General features: G+C 52.5%; 1 protein-coding gene and 1 long non-coding RNA gene across 2 annotated transcripts; both read left to right on the top strand.

Moving 5' to 3' along the window:
- Positions 1 to 1,393: 1,393 nt before the first annotated feature.
- On the top strand, positions 1,394 to 3,337 carry LOC134475513 (uncharacterized). Its single transcript, XR_010046695.1, has 2 exons — positions 1,394 to 1,481; positions 3,002 to 3,337. It is a non-coding gene; the product is annotated as an uncharacterized LOC134475513 (long non-coding RNA).
- A 4,988-nt stretch (positions 3,338 to 8,325) lies between these two features.
- LOC100716504 (probable E3 ubiquitin-protein ligase DTX2) lies at positions 8,326 to 10,454 on the top strand. The gene is given in 2 exon segments (XM_063246547.1): positions 8,326 to 8,851; positions 8,854 to 10,454. Coding segments are annotated over 2 exon segments (1,716 nt in total). The 5' UTR covers positions 8,326 to 8,388; the 3' UTR covers positions 10,107 to 10,454.
- The last annotated feature ends 3,446 nt before the right edge of the window (positions 10,455 to 13,900 follow it).

Raw genomic sequence — 13,900 nt, 5'->3', positions numbered from 1 at the left:
GAGCAAGGCTGCCACGTCTTTTCTGTCCCTTCGTGTCGGAAGGGACTGTCCAGCACATCCGCCTGGCTAATTTCCAGTTCATGCTGTATGTCCTCCACCTCTACTCTCTTGGGGACATTTTGGGTGGCACTAGGGATCCCACCCAGCGCCTTGGTGCCGAACTCTACCTCCAGCCCTATTTTTAAGTATATAGTTCACAACCTGGTCTTGCCTAGTCAGGCATTATCCAGGCTGTGCTCAAATTCCCAATTCTGCTACCTCAGTCTCCCAGATGCTGCTGGCATTACAGCTGTGTGCCACCATGACTGAACAAAGGCACGTGTCTTATGTCGATTGACTCCTACTGTGGTTAACGTTGACATCCGTGGGGCTGCTGGGGGCCGGCCTACTAGTGTGACTGGGAGAGGACAAAAGGGAAGGTAGTGCTCTGGGTGCAGGTGGAGGCGGGCACTGCCTGGGAGCCTCTTCAGGGCACACCAAGGCGAAGGGAGGTGAAGGGACGCGGGCCGGGCCCGGTGAGTGGCGAGGCCCTCCCAACGACGAGATCGTTATTCAGAGCCCACACGGAACAGGGCGCTGAGCACAGCAAAGAGCAAACAGAAGAAGCACAGCCTGTGGTGTCTGGGAATCCCTATTTTGCTCTAAAAGTTACGAGATTGGAAGCGGGTGGAGGAGAGGCAGCGTCAGAAGACTCCGCTCTCAGGAAGGACGCCTTCAGCCCCGGCACCTCCTCGTCTTCTTGCCCATGGAGGCGTCTTCATGTTCTCGCCGTCTTTGTCCTGTCTGCCTTTTCTCGCCTTTGCAGCCAGGAGCGCTGCGCTGTACATATTTACACCACGTTTCTGCTGACTGCTGTGGGTCACGGCTCTCTCTGGATCTCTCCTCTCTTCTCCCTTCCCTTCCCCTGCAGTGCGTTTCCGCCCCTCGCCCTCTTCCTCACTCCCATCTCTGCTGTCTCCCGGTTTCTTCGTGCCACCTTGGCGAGGAGGTGCTCAGCGCTAAGGGAAGAGGTGGCTGGAGGGACTTCTCAGGGTTGGGTCCTCTGGGTACCTAACTGGATGTCCATTTGTGGCGCGGTGCGCTGTGTCTGCCTCTGTCGAGCCTCGCTCTCTGCAGGGCGTGTGGACACACAGGGTCATCCCCCAGGTGAAGATGGCAGGCACCTCCGGTCCAACTAAGAGTCACCGCTTTGTTACCAGAGGCGGGAAGGAGGCCAGGAGGCAAACACCCGGGGGCTGGGGCAGTAGAGGGCCCGGCTGCTGGGATGGACCCCAACAGTGGAAGGCTCCTCTCTGCTTGTTGCAGATGCTCATCAGAAGGGGGCAGGGCAGACAGTGGGCCTGGGCCACCATTCTGCTTCTCCCCTTCAATGCCACACTGAGTCCCTGCTTCCCTCTCCAGGACGGCTCAACGCATGACAGAGTCACATGTTGCGGAAGGAGCCGGCGTCCCGGGCACATCCCCAGGGTGGGCACCGCCAGGTAGCCGCAACCCCCTCAGGAGCTGGGGGAGGGTGGTCTGGGCTGGGGCTGGACTTGGCAGGAGCCATCTCTTCCTCCAGATCTCAGTGGGAGGGGAAGTGCGTGGTTAGGGGCAGGGGTGGTGGTCGAGGGGTGGGAGAGTGGTTGGGGACTGGGGTGATGGGCCAGCATGGCGCCAAAGGCCCGGCTGCCTCTGTGGGCATCGCGGGTCCCGTGGCTGCCCAAGGTGTCCTGGTCCCAGGCAGGACTTGTCCCCCTGACACGCCTCACTTGGCCCCAGGGCTCTGCAGGGCCCCACAGACTTCCTTGGCATAGGGCCGGGTACCTGGACCCCGTTAGTGTCCCTGAGAAGTAAGGGGGTCTCTGGGACTCGGGGCTGGGCCAGCTTGTAAGGGACCAGACTGGGGGTTCATTGATGCAAGCAAGGGCAGCATGTTGCCTGGCAACACAAGAGGCGTGCAGGCGGCCAGACCAGCTGGCTTGGCGGGAAACACCAAGGTGTGAGCGTGCTTGCGCAGGCGCCACAGCTTTCTCGCGGTGCATTGTGGGTGGGAAGGGGCGGAGCTGCGCGGACTCCTTCAGCAGGAGCTTGAGGCAAGAGGTTGAGGTTGAGGTGGGCACTGAGGAGAAGAGGCCAGACAGCCATGCAGGCCCCTGGAGGTGGTGTGGGTGGTGCTGAGGGCCTCGGAAGTGACCATGGTGGCCCCAGAATCCATGACGACCAGGGTGGTGCTGGACACCAGGGTGGCTTGGGCCCAGAAGGTACCAGTGGCCCCGCAAGTGCCAGTGCCGGAGTCACTGTTCCTGTGGTACAAATACCGTATGCCACACAGCCCGGTGGGCAGACTGTGGTCGTGGTCAGTTGGCCAGGAATGCAGCTGCACGAACTGTATCCTTCAGGACGTGGCGCAGTGGCCGGGCCTGGGGGCGCAGGCAGGCATCGGGAGCCATGTCGGGAGCGGGGCTGGGACTCGGTGAGGGCAGGAGGCAGGGAGGAAGGCAGGAGAGGCGAGGCAGGGCCCAGGGCCCAGGCCGGAACAGCGTGGGGCCCAGGTGGCCTACGGGGGGCAGGAGCGAGCTTGGGGTGCTGGGCGAAGAGGGGCAGGGATGGGAGCCGGCTGGGGAGGGGACAGCATGGGACAGGACTGGACGGGACTGGACGGAACGCGACAGTGTCTGGCGGCCCTGGCCCTGTTGGTACAGCATCACGTCTTAACTTAGTTCCATTGGGAACTTCAAGGTGGTTTTCCCATCTTCTGTGGAGGCTGAAGTGGCGCGAAGATCCCTGGCTGCTTTTCAGGAATTCCCGGATGTTCACAGGGAGCTCACCATGAATGGCAATTTCTTGAATGTGTCAGTGCTAAAGGCCTGGGGTTCTGGGGGTGTGGCCACGACCGCAGGGAGGAGATTTTAATGGACTCCAGGAGGTGCCTAAGTGTTAGGGCCACACTGGGTGTGGCGACGCTTGCCAGATCACAGTTCTGACTGTTGACTGGAGTTTCCTTTTCTCTCACTTTCAGGAGATGGATTGCCCAAGACCCTGGCCGCCTCCAGACAGTGTTAACCTCCTTCCTTGAGGACCTTTCCCTCATCTTCCAGGTCATGCAAGACCTGGGACCCCCAGGACCTCGGACGTCTGAGTAGGAAAAAAGGTCTAAAACCCATGTGCTACATGCCACATGCCAGAGCGTGCATCCTTCCCTAGGCCCTAAGTTCTTGGATTGCCATGTTCTCCTTAGATCCTAACTTTTTCTGCCTTCACTGCTTACTCATTGGGTGCTCGGGGCCCACTTGTGTTTCATGGTTGGTGGGAGACATAATTAAATGTTTGCATAAAATAAATCAAATGTAACTGAGCCACGATTCCATGCCTGAGTCTTTCAGCTACATACAGCATGTCCCTATTTTCACTGTTTGTCCTCTGAGGACAGATGTCAGCTTCCCATGAGGGACATCTGTTTACAGATACAGATGGAGGTGAAGTTAGGGAATGCAACAACAGGTGAATATTCATAATGCAGGGGACTGAACATACCCACCCATGGGCACAAGGTCAGAGTGCAAAGCTGTTGAACTTCTGGAGTGGGGAACTAGGTCATGTCACCTTCTCCCCCTGCACACCCTAAAGCAAAGCTCTGGAAGGCAGCCTACACCTACTGTCTCTCCCTGTGACACCCTATAGGGGGCTCAGTCACCAGGGACCCAGGCTGGTGTGTCCCCTTCCCATGACCCTGTCGAGAGGCCGCCTCAGGGACCAGGAGTCCCCTCCTGGGTCCAGGATGGTGAGGAGATGGGGAGAAGAAGCTCCTGTTGGATCCCTCCTTCTCTGCAGAGCACCAGGTCCCCAGCCCAGAAGGACTCTTCCCTCCCAGCTCTTCCCCAATCTGCTCTCGATCATCCACGACACAGCCCCTGCCTGTGCTCCTGGCTGTAGTCTCTGCCCTCTGAACAAGGAGTTAAAAGCCTGGTGAAAACAGCAGTCAGAGGGAGAGCTTCCTTACCTTCCTGTCCTGGAGTTTGTTAGGCCAAAGACTAGCCTTGCTGTAAGAATTTGCCTGCCACAGTGAACTAGAAGTACAGCCAAAGTGGTTGGGGCAAAGGAGGTTTCAAAGGTAGAAAGCAGAAGGACTGCAGTCTCCATCTTGAGACCCCCTCAAGGGTTAAGGGGACAGACAGCTGGGGAGAGGGGTTGGGGAGGGAACCTCACAAGCAGAGGCCGGAGGTTTCTTGGGGAGGGCTGGGAGGGAGGCTCAGGGAGTGCTGAGCCAGGGTGACCTTCCGGAGGGCCGGCGGGGGCTGCAGGTGTACAAAACTGTGGGACGTGTGCATCCCCCCTGTAAGGCAATCGATCTTAACCAATCCATGCTCAGAATCTTGGAGCAGAGGCTTGGTGGGGTGAGGAGCAGAGGCAGAGTGGCAGTGTGGTGGCTCCCAGGATTGCTTTCTGAGGTGGGTTTCCCTGGACTCACAGTCAGGTTTTTTGTTGTTTTGTTCCTTTGTGGGGTTTTTGTTTTTTTGGTACGTGGACTGGAACTCAAGGCCTTGTTCCTGCCAGGCAGGCCTTGTGCCACTGTGCTACTGTGTTCCAGGGTCCAAGAGTCCTCTTTCCCTGGGACCTGTGGACTTTGGCTGCGTGTGCAGAGAGAGTCCAGGGTCCTGATCATGGAAAGGCTCAAGGTTCCCTGGGCCTTTGGGTGGTGTCCGCAGGATCGGAGAGAGCGCCTCTGCTCTCAGGAGACCTGACCCTGGCCATCAGCATGTCTAGGTACCAGGCGACATCCTTGGAACCTTTTTCCTGCTCGCCTCTCCATACTTGTGTGTGGCTTCAGAGCACAACTGGCCCCAGTGGCCCACAGGCCATGGCATTGGGCTCTGCCAGGCTCTCCTATCCTGCGGTGTGAAGGAAGTCTCTAGGCCTTCCCCATCTCCAGCCAACAAGTAACGGCAAATTGCCCAGCACACCCCAGTTGCTGAGCCTGTGTGCCAACCCATGTGACACTGCCATTTCCGATGGTGTTGATGTCTTTGGTCATGAATCCCAAAGCACAGCTTCCACTGAGTGAGGCTAGGCCCCACGGGAAGGGCTGGGTGACATTAACCTGGGAAAGGGCCCAGTCGTGAGAACATGGTGACATAAAACATACCACAGATGGTAAGAATAATTATTAGAGCCAAAACACATTGTTATTATCCACTGCACCCACCCTACCCCCCCATACAAACTGTTTATCTTTCTTGATCCTCTTGACTTTGGGGAAGGGCCTGAAGGCTCAAGGAGTCACATTCAGAGAGTAAGGTGGGGGAGGACACGCTGTGGTGTTTTGAGGAGTCTGCCTTTGCCTTGGATGGTGCTTGGCAACAGCATTCACTTCAGTTGGGTCATACCCATTAAATCCCTCACCAAGCAGACCTTCCAGAAGGGCTCCAGATATTGGCAAGGACAATGGGATGACCGTGTTTGAAGACAGGGGCCAGATTTTGAGAGGGATCCATGGCAAGGTGTCTTTTACTCTAGCACATTTATTGAAACACTCCCCATGTATTGCGGTCACCCTTTGTCCAGGTACATACACAGGAAGAATAACAGCAGAGACACCAATCACTTTTTACAGCAGTATCTGATCATGGCTCGTGACCTACCTTGTCTGTTTGGTTTCTGTTTTATGCCTTGTTTATGTGTGCTTACTGGTCATAGACATTAGTGTGTTTGCTCTGGCAGACTGGTGTGTGCACACAGCATACATACCTTGGTCATTGTCACCTTCTCCTCCCCTTTTTTCCCAGCCTGCCCCTAGTCACACAGGGTTTGGCTTTAAGTGCAGCTACGGTGGTGCCTTAGTTCAGAACTCTGTTCTCTCCGTGAGTCTCCTCTCAAACTGAATTGGACAAGAACCAAATCCGATTTCCCCTAAGGTCAACATTGAACCTAACCCCTGAATTTTAGTTTGTGCTCCTACTATATTTCGGTCCTACCCGTCTCCCCGATTACCGGCCCTTTTACTCTCCTCTTCGTGTGTAACGGTCTGCTGTATTACTGACTTTTTTAGATACTGCCTGTGACAGCTGTGAGTTTGGGTTCTTTCACTCCACATGATAAGCTCCAGATTCACCCTCGTTCCTGCATATGACCAAATTTCCTTCTGCTTACGGCCAAATAACGCGCCACTGTGGCTGTATACCACGATGCCACGTTTTCTGTATCCTTTCAGCTGCTGGTGGGCATCTAGTCTGGGTCCATGTCTTGGCTATCATGACTTGTGCCACCATACATAGGGCTATGCAAGTACCCTTCAGTGTCTCGGCTTTAGTTGCATCGGGCATGCCAGGGAGTGGTCGCTTGGTGGCAGCAGCTCTGTGCGTGGTGCTTACATAATGCTATCTGAGCTTCTTTATCTCTGTGTTAAGGAGAGAGATCTACTTGTTCATTTCAAAGTCATCATGAGTTTGAAGTTCCAGAGAACAGAAGAAATATTTCAAGATAGACCAAAACACCATGGGGGATAGGAAATTGCCATTTCCATTAAGGACAAGTCACAAGCATTGCTACCCCTGTGATGATCTGGAGTAATCATAGGTCAGGAAAATGCTACACTTCAGTTAGGGAAAATGAAGTTTTGTATTGGGGATTTCATGAGCCTGAACAGTTGCTAAATCTGTACTGCATGGAACAGCAGTGACAATAGGGCACATCCTTGTCTTGTTCCTGATGTCAAAGGGAAAGTTTCAGTGTTCAGCTTCTCTCCACAGATGGTTGTTCTTAGTTTGCCGCGGATGGCCTTTCTCAGACTGACATAGTCTTTCTCTACTCTCTTCAGGTTCCATTTTGCATCATGAATGGCTGCTGACTTTTGTCACATCCTTTTTCTGTGTCTATTGAGACAGCCATGTGATTTCTGTCCTTCCTTCTATTTATGAGGTGTGTTGCATGGAATGATTTCTGTATGTTGAACTATAAAATAATTAAGAACAGAAAAATGATAGTGATTGTTTAGGTAGCCTGCAAAAAATGATCCTGGCTTCCTCCCATGCCTGTATTTCTCTTTGCAGAGGAGTTTTGTGGCCTGTTTCTCTGGGAGAATGGTCAAGCCTGGTGCCTGATCTGGAATTCAACCCTTTGGCAACATTTACTGGCCGGGTGACGTTAGCAAACTTGAACCCAAGCAGAGGAATGAGGAGCACTCAAAAATCAGACTTTGCTCTTCGTTGCCACAGGGAAAGCTTCTGTCACCGGATGACCCATCAGAGGACCAGCCTTTTAGAGGAAGAGGGGTTCGAGGAGAGAAGTGGCAGTACTCCCAGGCCATCTAGACAGGGCCTAAGGATGTTCTGGATCATCTGGCCCCAGGTAGGTACCCTGCACCAGAAAACAGCCTGGCTAACGCCCACACCCACACCCGAGACCAAAATTAAATGTTGCTCCAAAGCCATGAAGAGTCAGGACAGCTTGCTTTCCAGCAAAAGATGGAGTCAGTCTTTGTGTGTGTAGAGCTCATGCAAGTAAAGTTTCTTTCACAACCGCTGTGAAAACCAAGTCTGCACAACCCGGCTTGATAAAGAAAAATTAAGTTTCCTGCAGAACCATTATATGATGGTATGCAAATTTTAATGGATCCCCCTTAGCACTGCTTTCTATGCACTCCCACCGATAATGTGCTGCTGTCCATTGTTCTCAGGAATTCTGAGATGAGATCATCTACAGGATTCAATATTTGATGCGTTACACACGCAATTAGACATCACTCCCAAGACAACGTGAGGCACTGGAAAACATCAACACTGATCTCACTGACAGAGCCTTTTACCAAATTGAACTCTCAACATCCGCTTTGATGAAAACTGCTTATCAGGCCTGGTCGGGACAATTGCAAGTCCACCTTCTCAGTCTGGCTTCGAATAATGGAAAGAGAGAACCAGAGGCAAAGGTGTGGCAAGGTCACAGGAGTGGTACCTGAGATGTTGCTGGCAGTTCGGGGATGCCCGAGAGGGCAGCAGTGACAGGAGGGTACCTGGATGCTGAAGAAATAACGACACCTATGGGCAGCAAGTGACACAGGAAATGGGTAAGTTAGCTCCATAACTTACATTGAAACCCGTTCTTCCTACTTCAGGACCAAAGGGAAAAAGGGTGAAGCGCATTCTCAGGTCCCAGTGAAACTTAGGCAAAGAGTGGAGCAGAAAGAAAGGAAAGCAAGGGTTCGGTGAGAGCAGGAGCTTGGGGAGGGGGACCTCTGGGAGTTAGGGTCCCACAGGACGTGGGGCGTCAGGGATATTGTCACCACGCGCTCCCTTGCGAGGGTGTGGGCTCTGCTCGCATCTGCGTCCAGGTCTACAGGAGGCATCGGGCGATGAACCCTAGGCCGAGTGTGGTGTGAAGGCATCTGGGAAAGCGGAAGGAGTCCTGGGGAAGATGGCCATGGCTCCAGGCCCTTCCCTGGCTCAGGTGTACCCCAGCCCTGTGGTAGTGGCTGTGTTGGAATGGCAGGATGGGCTGGGTACCTGGCATCCCTACAGTGCCACTGTGTGCAGCTACATTGAGCAGCAGTTTGTCCAGCAGAAGGGTCAGCGCTTTGGGGTGGGCAGCCTGGCACACAGCATCCCCTTAGGCCAGGCTGACCCCTCACTGGCCCCGTACATCATCGACCTCCCCAGCTGGACCCAGTTCCGCCAGGATACCGGCACCATGCGGGCTGTGCGTAAACACCTGTTCTCCCAGCATTCGGCCCCAGGCCAGGGTATCATCTGGGAGTGGCTGGGCGATGATGGCTCCTGGACGGCCTACGAAGCCAATGTCTGTGATTATCTGGAGCAGCACATGGCCAGGGGCATCCAGCTTGTGGACTTGGCTCCCCTGGGGTACAACTACACCGTCAACATGCCACCCACACGCAAACCAACAAAACTTCCAGTTTCTGCCGGAGTGTGCGGCGCCAAGTAGGCCCAAATTATCCAGTGACCACCGTCATTGCTCCACCAGGCCACACAGGAGTCGCCTGCTCTTGCCAACAGTGCCTGCATGGCAGTGGAACTGGCCCTGTGTCAGGCCGCTACCGCCATTCCATGACCAACCTCCCTGCATAGCCCACACCCCAGGCCTCCCACAGGACCACCGTTGTCTTTGGGGCCCACCAGGGCTTCGCCCCATACAACAAACCTTCACTCTCTGGGGCCAGATCTGCACCGAGGCTCAACACCACCAACCCCTGGGCTGGGGCCCCTCCGGCCCTGGGGAACCAGCCCCTCTTCCACTCCAGCCTGTCCCATGTGGGACCACAACTCCTGCCCCCTGGACCGTCCACTTCCAGCGGAGCCAGTGCCTCCCTCCACAGCGGTCCCTCCAGCAGCCTTGGAAGTGTCCCCACCACTGTGCCCGTGCAGATGCCAAAGTCTAGCAGGGTCCAGCAAGCACTTGCAGGGGGCCCTCCAAAACCAGAGCCAGAACAGGTGATCAGAAACTACACCGAGGAGCTGAAGACCCCTCTGGATGAGGACTGCATGATCTGTATGAAGAAGCTGTCTGTGGTTTCCGGGTACAGTGACGTGACTGACAGCAAGACCCTTGGGCCTATGGCCGTGGGCCGCCTCACCAAGTGCAGCCATGCCTTTCACCTGCTGTGCCTGCTGGCCATGTACTGCAACGGGAACAAGGATGGCAGTCTGCAGTGTCCCTCCTGCAAAACCATCTACGGGGAGAAGACTGGCAGCCAGCCCCAGGGGAAGATGGAGGTGTTCAGGTTCCAGGTGTCACTCTCCGGCCACAAGGACTGCGGGACAATACTCATAGTTTACAGCATTGCCCACGGCATCCAGGGCCCTGAACACCCCAACCCTGGGAAGCCATTTACCGCCAGAGGGTTCCCCCGCCAGTGCTACCTCCCAGACAATGCCCAGGGCCGAAAGGTCCTGGAGCTCCTGAAGGTGGCCTGGAAGAGGCGACTCATCTTCACAATCGGGACGTCCAACACCACAGGCGAGACAGACACCGTAGTGTGGAACGAGATCCACCACAAAACGGAGATGGACCGCAACGTGACTGGCCACGGCTAACCTGACCCCAACTACCTGCAGAATGTGCTGGCTGAGCTGGCCACACAGAGAGTGACCGAGGACTGCCTGGAGCAGCAGTGACCCACAGTGCCACTCGGTGTGCCTTTGCTGGCCACCCTGGCCCCTAGGCTGCCCTGAGAGGCTGGAACACAAGTCGAGGGCAGCTCTCAAAGCCAGCTGTGCCCACCTCTCCTGCTCCCCTCAGGCAGGGATCTGCATGGGAGCTGGGCAGCCCTGGGAGGAGGACTTGGGGGGCTTACGATGCAGCTACCTCATCAGGGATGGCCGTGTCCTCGAGGCTGCTCTGGGCCCCACCACCAGGCCTGGCAGGAGAGGAGCTGGTCCTCCTCAGCCAGGCAGGCACAGGTCCTGGGTCCGCTTCTTATACCTCACATTTTATTTGCAATAAAGGCGCGATAGCCAAAAAAAAAAAAAAAAAAAGGAAAGCAAGAATCAAATGTGTAAGCAAATGACCCTGTGTCCTGCACAGCTCTAGAGGCTATAAGGAAGCGACCCTAGTGCTTCCCAACAGCTCGTTTCATTCAATAGTTCGCCTCCCCAGTGCTTCCTGGAAAGAAACGAAATGGTACAATATCATTCCTGATTACCCCTGACATGCACTGATGGGGAATATTTGCACTTTCATTTCAGAAGCTAAGAACACCGGAAAAGAGAGGGGAGCAGTTTAACTTAAACTTCACGAGAAAGCAGCAAGCTCTGCGAGATCAGCTTCAGTTTACTCAGTGGTAGCTACAACAGCTGCAGCATTGGAGCAGAGCTTCTAGGGCAAGATCCCCCTGGCAGGGCTGAGTTACCTGCTCCTCTCACAGCGCCCCTCCCGGTTTCCCAGGCAAATGCATTTCACATTACTCTGGGAGCCTGCCTAAAGACTAGGACTGCACAATTCTGGCTCAGTGAGGTGTGCAGAGCAAAGAAACAGTTCGGTGGCCGGCGAGAAGCACACTCCAACACTACAGGCTCCTTATTTGCACATCTTAAGATGTCTCAGGAAGAATCGGGATGAGAAATGCCTCTTCTGCCCCCACCCACCATCACGGCATCTGCGAACACTGCCGGGGCTTCCCCCACTTTCCTCTTGCTCTCCCATCTAGAACTGTAAAGGTTGGCGACTCAAGGTTCCTTCACCTTGTGCAAGATTCTTCCCTCCTTGTGGGGAAAGCAAATGTATGAAAAGTGAAACCGCATTCTATCCCAGGCCTAATCTCCTTAGACTGGGTAAATTCCGTTGACATCATGGCGGATGGTGGACAGTCTTTCTTGCTTCACTTCTGTCTTTCTCTGTTTCTTGTCTTATTTTTTTCTGTCCCCACAGACATACACATACACAAGGTTGCTCTGCCACATTCCAGTCTGCCTTGATGTGCTGCCTTGCGCTAGGCCCTAAAGCAATGGGACCCACTGACAATGGACCGAAATCTCTGAAACCCTGAGCTTAAATAAGTTTTCTTCTTCTCAAGTTTATTATCTCGGACATTTTGTGGCAGTAATGAAAATCTGCCTGAAAAAGTAAGCATCTCTCCAAGCAACACACATTGCCTATTAACTGCCTGTTTACATCATGTTTGGATATAGCCTGTTGACCGAAACAAGGCACGGTCTCCAGTCCCACAGAGTTTACACAGTCTTCCCTGTAGTGCAGTGCTTTAGTAACAGAACACCTGAAAATCACCTTCAAAACCCATCACAGGTGTTGTGAGGATGATGAAAACATACACAAACATAAAATAAGCTACTTGGGTAGAATAAGCAGCTTATTCTGAGAATGTTCTGCAAGACAAGGAAGCACGTTTAATAGGTTTTAATTTGATACATGACCGATGTCTACCAATACAAGTAGTATGTGACGTCTAACATCACATGATCAAAACTGAGCCACTGGCTCCTGCCTTTGTCCTTCTCCTTCTCCCTCTGTCTGTCTTGCACCCTGGGACTGTACATAACCATCTCCCAACAGCAAGAGGTTATTCAGGAGATCTATTCTGCAGAGGAGGAGGAGAAGGCCAGTTGGGGTGAAACCTGCACCCAGCCCCTAGATGCTACCAGGATGCTTAGGCTAGTCTCTCAAGAGGCTGACCCCTGAGGGTTCCCCCAGCCTCACACAGAAACCTGGAGATCCAGTGTCTTCTGAAGTGCTGGAGGAGGAGCTGCAGAGGCCTTTTCTGGCCCTGCCTGGGCTTCTGCTACTATTTGGCCTTCTTCTTTTAAGTGAAAAAAGATAGAGAAACATCAAAAGGAAACAAGCCAAACAACAACATCAAAAGCAAAACAACACCAGCAACAACAAAAAACAACGGTGACACCCGTGTTTCCAAAGAAGGTGACAGATGTTTAACAGTGGTTGCTATATTGCATATGTCTCTATGAAATACTTGCTCAGGATAGCGGATACAGGAATATAACCAAACAACACGATGGGACAAAACACTGGGTGTCACAAACAAGGCAGAAGGAAATCCCCACAGTTGCTACAATGCATGTTGTGATCCTCCAAATAGATGCATATACTGCCAGCTTTCTGTCTGCAAAGTCAACCAAACAATACAAGCATTAAGTCATTTTCTTTAGTTGAGCTGCTATCATCTCAGCTGAGCTGCTGGGAATCAGCCAGTTGCTTAAAGCAGATACGTGTATGTGTATGTGGGGTATCTTCACTCCTTGTCCAAGTGATGGCTGACACTTCCTGATTCTCTCCTGACTGCCTGACTGCAGCTGGCACATGAGAGGGTGCCGCTGCTTCCTGATTCTCTCCTCTTGATTTTACTTTAAGGGATCTTGAAGCACATGGATCTAGATTCATTATACGTGAGGATTACCAGTTTTCCCAGCACCACTTGCTGAAGTAGCTGTGTTCCCTTCACTGTATGCTCTTGGCCCATTCCCAAAGATCAGATGGCTGACAGTGCCCGAGGTTCTGTTCCACTGATCCCCGTGTCTGTTTTTGTGCCAGTACCATGGTGTCTCATCACCACAGCTTTATTATATTGCTTGTATTCTGGGATTGTAGTGCCATCCACTGTGTTGTTGCTACACAGGATTACTTTTGGTGGTCTGGCTCTCTTCTTTTTCCATGATGCGCTTTGTCTAGTTCTGTGAGGAAATCTATTAGTGTTTTCACTGAAATTGTGTTCAATTTGTTTATCAGTTTGGGGAAGTTTGGCTTTTTTTTTTGTCAGGATTCAAACTCAGGATCCTGCACTGGCCAGGCAGGTGCTTATTCTGCTCAGCTAAATCCCCTGCCCAAGTTTGGCCCTTTTGACTGTATTAAATTTGCCTATTCACGATCAAGGCGCATCCCTTTCCTGGTATCTTATTTGCTCTCGTTTTTCAGAGTACCATGATTCTCACTGTAGAGGCCTGTGAGTTCCTTGGTTAGCTTAATTCCTAAGGATTTAATCCATCTTGGTGCTATTATGAATGTTTTTTTTACTATTCTTTCCCAGTGACTTTATTATTGCTTTTCAGGAATGCTACTAATATTTTGTGCCGATTTTATACCCTATGTTGTTTAATTTGTTTATTTCTTCTAGTAGTCTTTTGGTGGGATATTGCTGCCTTTTATATCATCTCATGCCATCTGGACATGATAATAATTTCACTGTTTCCTTTCCTACTCATAACTTTTCTTTTCTTCTGTGTGTTTTCATATTGAACAGGAATGGTGGTAATGGGCATCTTCCTGGTGTTCTAGATTTTAGAAAGAAGACATTTGGTTTTTCTCCGTTTAGTATGATGTTGGCTGTACATTTGTCATAAAACACTTTTATCAGGTTGATATCAGATCCTCCTATACCTATTTTCTTAAGGATTTGTATCACGAATGATGCTGGGTATTATCAAAAGCTTTTTCTGAATCT

Source organism: Cavia porcellus, unplaced genomic scaffold, assembly GCF_034190915.1.
Source record: "Cavia porcellus strain 051 isolate PalLab524CR breed Dunkin Hartley unplaced genomic scaffold, mCavPor4.1 scaffold_3, whole genome shotgun sequence".
In the NCBI taxonomy this organism is placed as follows: domain Eukaryota; kingdom Metazoa; phylum Chordata; class Mammalia; order Rodentia; family Caviidae; genus Cavia; species Cavia porcellus.
The sequence above is the reverse complement of the archived record's forward strand: the minus strand, read 5'-3'. Positions and strand labels throughout refer to the sequence as shown.